We start from the raw sequence: 6,348 nt of genomic DNA, 5'->3' as shown, positions 1-6,348 counted from the left end.
CTGATGTTGGTCTACGTAGCACTATCTAGACCTACCAGCCTCGACGGCCTATACCTCACCAACGCGAAGGGTGGCTTCAGGTTCCGACATGTCGCCGGCTCTGTCGACAGACAATTTGTCGACGAAATGACCGAGGCATCCACGAATTCCAACAGCTCTACTATACCACATACTTCACTACACATAGACCCCTCGTCACTACGATCACGACCGGATCCTATAACAAGTCATGACCAGCTGCTGGTGCTCACTGATCACGGTGATGATGCCCTTGTTCAAGAAATGTCAAGAAGTTCTGGTACACATGCACGCGGGTTCGTGAAACGTGCGGGCGTTCTCGGGACACGTATAAGCAGTATATATCATCTTACCGCTTCTAGTGTTGGTAATCCCACGTTGCTATTGGCAGCGTTACCCAAACGTAAAGAACTGGTTATATAACACATATGCGGCTCTTCAACATATATAAGTGTGCGTATAAAGTTTATACAAATCTTTAGCGCCATTTTGTAACGTGTCGCTCAGCAGAAAAGTTACGCCACAGTCACCTACCCGCCGCATGCTTCGCAAAACATCGACTCCCACGGTGCGTGGGATCTGCCGAATTTTTTTATTCTTTCCATTCGTCGGGGCAACGCTGCCGACGTCGGTTTTTCTTAACGCTCTCGCATTTAAATTACCAATGTCTGTTCTAGCCGTTCCTGGGTAGATATTAACTGTGAATCATTTGTGGCGCATACCCGTACACTTCGGCCCATGGTAAACGGGTATGTACCACACGTGTCTTGAGGAAAGGGTTTGGCGACGTACGCTACAGGATTTTCGCGTTATTCGTGTGGTGACCCGACAGCAATATTCATCAAATCCTCTTACCCTCGCCACTTTCGGTCTACACTAAATTAAGAAGGCGATCATGAGCACCCAGACGTAGGTGGCTAGATAGATAGATAGATAGATAGATAGATAGATAGATAGATAGATAGATAGATAGATAGATAGATAGATAGATAGATAGATAGATAGATAGATAGATAGATAGATAGATAGATAGATAGATAGATAGATAGATAGATAGATAGATAGATAGATAGATAGATAGATAGATAGATAGATAGATAGATAGATAGATAGATAGATAGATAGATAGATAGATAGATAGATAGATAGGTAGATAGATAGATACGCTCAAATTGCCGAAGGTTCGCTAAGAAATGCTTCCCACTTAAAACCACGATGAGGAGCTTCGGAAACAACAAACTAGCGGTGATCGTAGACACCGCTCCTTACAAACAAAAAAGCTGTTTCTTCGCAGCAGTAGTTAATCACAATAAACAATGCAGCACAAGTCTGAAAACAGGACACTCATTGAAACGTGCAAGAGACAACTGTAGCTATGGCCATAGCACAAACTAATGCCCATTATAATATCAGCGATTCACAAAGGGCAGTGCGCTACTATGCAAATGGCAGAATCTCTATTGAGGCACTGCGTATTCTCAGAACAGGCAAAACAACCCCACACGACAGATGTGTCTACATTCTATGGTTCCCAGCCCACACATCCGACCTCACAGAGAGGTCAACCCTAACGAGGCTGCACACCACGTTGCTCGAGGACTCACTTTCCACGCTATGACAGATGCTGGTCCCTCAGCAGCCTTCTGATGTGTGGGAGTGGGAGGACCGAATGACTACATTCAATGACATTACTAAACACTATGAACTGCAGAGGCGCGTTTACCCACCACCTCACCTTAAACTCAATAGGCCGCAGTCTGTCCAATGACGACAGTTACTAACCATGTCATATAAGAATCCCGCGCTACCTCATGTTCTTTTCCAGATGTATACACGACCGATCAATGCAAAGATTGTGAAGCAAAAACTACTTTAGAACATGCCCTATGGTAATGCCAGAGATTAATACACAGCGATGAGAACGCGGCCTCCACCGACAGGCTCCGCGCGCGTTGGCAGACCGCGCTGCTCAGCTGAGCTCTGGACGATTAGCTCTGGGCAATCCAGCGGACCAAGGAAGCCACTAGGGGGCAAGACCTTCTAGTCGACACTTAGCCGGGAGCCCAGGCCCCAAACACGCTGGATACGAAATAAAGATTTTTCTGTCCATCCAGCTGGCAATAATGACAATCAAAGTGTAGTGCTGTACCTGAGTCAGACGCGCGCTATCAAGGACAATTGATATCAAAACACAGGAGTGGGTTTTGATGTCCATCGTTAAGAACGTACTAAAATCAAGTAACCTCGAAATTCGCGGGTCCCGACGTAAGCTGTAATTCTGTAAATTGTGTGGCTTGCGCGTGAGTGCCGTATCATACCTATCCAGTGACCAATGAAAATAAAGGCTGTGGAGTGTACGCTTGCTTAATTGGCTACATTGTGCTTTCTTGTAGAAGAGAGCCAGTGAGCTCATCAGTTTAAGATGTCTCCTATGTTGAATCTTCATTGAAAGACATCCACTGACTGCAGTATTTTCATAATCATTTCTCTTTAAGGAAATGTCCACTCCCATATGTACCCCACGCTGCCATTTCACCCATTCCAAAAGAAAAAGACCAGTTTTTTTATAACTTTGATTTGTCATTCTACTCAACGTTCCTTTTTTTCGCGCACGTCCATTTAGGAAAGAGTAAACGCAGATAATATCATTTAATCTTTTTCTCAGCAGATTTTTATGGTACAGTGGCTTGCATCAGGGCCGGTTGGTAATCTTGCATATCGAGTGATTCCGGAAAACTTGAGAAGGGCGGACAAAAGAATCTTTCTTTCGCCCGTCCGTCTCAAGTTTGCTGTGAGAATTACACATGCAAGATTTATGTGAGTAACCCTATCTACACGCAAGTTTCTCCTCGAGGCGTATTGAGGTCTTCAAGTTCTGCGCTGCAGTTGTGCTCTTCGAACTTTGATGTCTTCGTTTCCTGAAAGAGTGAACTCGTTGTGAGGCAAAGGAAAGTCTCTGTTGTAGTTACACTTCACTTTTTCAAGGTATACATCCACCTGAAATATTCACCTCATGTTGTGATTCGACACGCCGGTGTGTTGGTTTCCGCCATAACTTAACAAGTACATCACTGCATAATTCCGGTTGCTCCTGTTTACTCCACATTTCTCCTGGAACAGAAAGGGAGCAATCAGCGATTACATTTCTAGCAATGCCCCTATCAAGCACCACGAACGAATTCTGCAGTATGCATGCAATGCTCTACAGTACGAATACAACCATTGTCTTTGACATCGGCTGTTCGCAAGACATTTAAAAGCGAGACGTGCCTTCTAAACAGATCAACAAACAGTTCTTTAGTCTGCATTTATGTGGCATTATTGCGAAGAAATGGACGTGTCGCGTGCTGCTGATAAAATAAGGCAACAGTTAACTGAGCATTTTGACACGAAAGTGTTTTATGTCGGGGTCCACCAAGACTTCAGTGACGTATTTCCGTCACGGAAATGACGCCAAAGAAATGTACACAATTAAATGGCAAAGAAAGATGTTCCGTCAACGGGCATCCAACCCACGACCGCTCGGTCCGCAATAATGGATACCGGGCGCGCTATCCGCTGCGCCACGGTCACAAACTCTAGAGGCTTTACAAACGCGCCTTTAATATCTACCACTATCCCGGTCGGCAGGGTGGTGTTGCCCTCTAGGAGCGGCAAAGTAATTCATCATTACTGCGGCTTCCGCGATTAGTACCTGCAACGCATTACATGTTCGTCCCATTCGGCGCGTTTTCAATAGAAGTGCAATTTTGTCAACGCCTTAACATACCGCGAGGCGGCGACCTTAACGCATGCGTCGTAAAAGCGTCGGCCTCGCTCATAGCATCACGCTAATCAAACCAAAAATAGCTCTGCGACGCGCGCCTGCCTCACCTGGCTGTAACACCGCGTTCCCCGCCTACGCGCTCACCCCGCGAAAAATTGCTGCCGGGCTACCGGAGCGGCACGACGCGCTTTGCGTTTCCCTCTAGTGCGGCCGTAGTGTTCAATCGCATTTTAACATGCCGCAGGATGGCGACCAAGTTCGTCCAATATGCGACGCTCTTCTGGCTATCACAGCTCGTTCTCTAATTACGCTTTCACCGCTAACTACTACAGCTACCACAAGTGTTTGTTTAATCATTGAACATGGCCGTTAGTCGTCGGCATAGAGATGTACCACCAAGCATCAAAGTGGGTGCATCCACGTTAAACGGTGCTATAGCTGCCAGACATGACTATACATTGTGCAAACTCTCTTATATCAATGTACAGTAAACGATCAGTTACTTCTATAGGGGCACGTTTTACTTTCGTGTTATTCCGATTCCTACGATGGAGGGATCAATTATGTTTTTGTACACTTCACAAGTCCGCACCTTACACTCAGATATATGTTAGCGACATTGTGCAGATTCTACAGTATCTGTCGGCAGTAAAGTTTACCGTCAGAGTTTCATTAAATGTTGTACAACTATTCATCTTGTACACATCTTATAGCATGCACACAATGTCAGGTAAATCAAGCTGTTAAATTTTGTCTCGTAATCTCTACAGTTTCGTTCAAACTTTGCAGGATGCGGCGAGGCTTTCCCAGAACCAGGTAAGCTTTGTGTGGGTATTGACAAAAGTATTAGGGGCGAAGCACCTTAAAGCCGAGGCTTGTCCGTCCGCCGTATGTCCGTCCGTCACGGCAGAGCACCGTGTACAATCGAAATAGAAAACATCGGAGTTTGCCCACTTCAGGCTAGATCCGATCGAAGAACCATTGGCTCTACATTTCACGGACCACAAAGCAGTAAAAATGAAGGGAAAACGGAATCCACATCTCAACACGACATACCATTTATGACTAATAAACGTTGTATATAACTGTACACCGCTTTGAATGAAGGAAAGAAGTTGTAATTTCAAGGGATCGTTTTCTTTGTTATACACAATATTAATGAAAACTAACAGACAATAATGCCGAGGAAAGTATAGGGGATGTTTTTAGTAATAAATGTAAGGTAATTGTGAAGAAAGAAAAGTGGACGAAAAGATAGCTTGCCGCGGGCAGGGACCGAACCTGCGACCTTCGAATAACGCGCCCGATGCTCTACCAACTGAGCTACCGCGGCGGCCATCCCCCCCGTCCACTTTATAGGGTATATGTGTGCATTTAAACGTGGGAGCGTCAGTCAGCGCCGCCAGTAGCCATGACGGCGAGTGTGGAACACTCTTTTTCTGCCTGTTGGCGTCACGTAGCACGTGAACTTATTACGAGCTGGCAGCTGACCAATAATCCCTCGCATACCACCTGAAAGCATCAAGTCTGCCAGAACGAGACCCTCGCTATGAATAAAGGAAAGAAGTGTTACTTTCAAGGGCTCGTTTTCTTTGTTATACACAATATTAATGAGAACTAACAGACAATAATGCCAAGCAAAGTATAGGGGATGTTTTTAGTAATAAATGTAAGGTAATTGTGAAGAAAGAAAAGTGGACGAAAAGATAGCTTGCCGCGGGCAGGGACCGAACCTGCGACCTTCGAATAACGCGTCCGATGCTCTACCAACTGAGCTACCGCGGCGGCCATCCCCCCCGTCCACTTTATAGGGTATTGGCCTCGAGGAGTTACGGAGTCGCCCTCTATCGGACGCGCCTCGATTGCGTGCTAGGCAGGATACCGCCGGCGCGCTCCCCATAGGCTTTGCTGTCGGCGCTCTACAAAAACACATCGCGGAAGCCCTCCAGGGCATTTCTGTGAACACTTTCGAAATGAACTGTGTTCTTTACTGTCAAAATAATCATTTTCGACGAACTGAAAGCACAAGATAGTCTACAGTCGCTGTCTCTTTGCACAAAACCGAGCACCCGCTTCACGCTGTCACCGCGTTGTAGACCCCTGAACCGGCTTCTTGCGTGAAAGGTAGTCACTCGCTGAGTGCAAACTATGTGAAATATCTCGTTAGAGTAGACTGCCTGTACAACCAAACGGAGCATAACAGAAAGAAGCCTCAAGCCAGCGATCGCACGGGTTCGCGACGACTGACGGTGCCTCTGCATGCATGTGCTTCTGCATGTATGTTCGTACTGATGGTTTCGCTCTTGCTACGAGCGCTGGGCACCGCGCTGGGAACTTTAGGCCTAAAAATATGAGAATTTGTGAGTAAACAAACAACTACTGTTGCGCGGACGCTATCGGAGCAGTTCAAAAACAATTTCCTTACAACTGCGGCTTCGGTGCGCATGTCAACTTTGTGATCTGCCGTCCCGACGATTCAGTGTTTTTTTTTTTTTCGGTCTAAATTCGGGTACGTTACGGGAATGTCATTTGACAAGTTGTCTCGCACTGCGTATTGATCGGTC

At 46.1% G+C, this 6,348-nt stretch overlaps 1 protein-coding gene across 1 annotated transcript in view; it reads right to left on the bottom strand.

The window, feature by feature from the left end:
- Positions 1-2,623: 2,623 nt before the first annotated feature.
- The window catches only part of LOC119399382 (sodium-coupled monocarboxylate transporter 1), a 184,973-nt gene continuing 181,248 nt past the window's right edge, over positions 2,624-6,348 (bottom strand). Inside the window, exons 14-15 of the mRNA XM_037666198.2 lie at positions 3,029-3,129; positions 2,624-2,936 (exon numbers count right to left, since the gene is read on the bottom strand). Coding sequence (XP_037522126.1) covers positions 2,850-2,936; positions 3,029-3,129 — 188 coding nt within the window. The 3' untranslated portion in view covers positions 2,624-2,849. The remainder of the gene's footprint in view (positions 2,937-3,028; positions 3,130-6,348) is intronic.

This window comes from Rhipicephalus sanguineus, chromosome 7, assembly GCF_013339695.2.
Source record: "Rhipicephalus sanguineus isolate Rsan-2018 chromosome 7, BIME_Rsan_1.4, whole genome shotgun sequence".
NCBI classification, from domain to species: domain Eukaryota; kingdom Metazoa; phylum Arthropoda; class Arachnida; order Ixodida; family Ixodidae; genus Rhipicephalus; species Rhipicephalus sanguineus.
Note: the sequence above shows the minus strand (reverse complement) of the source record. Positions and strands in the feature narration are given on the sequence as shown.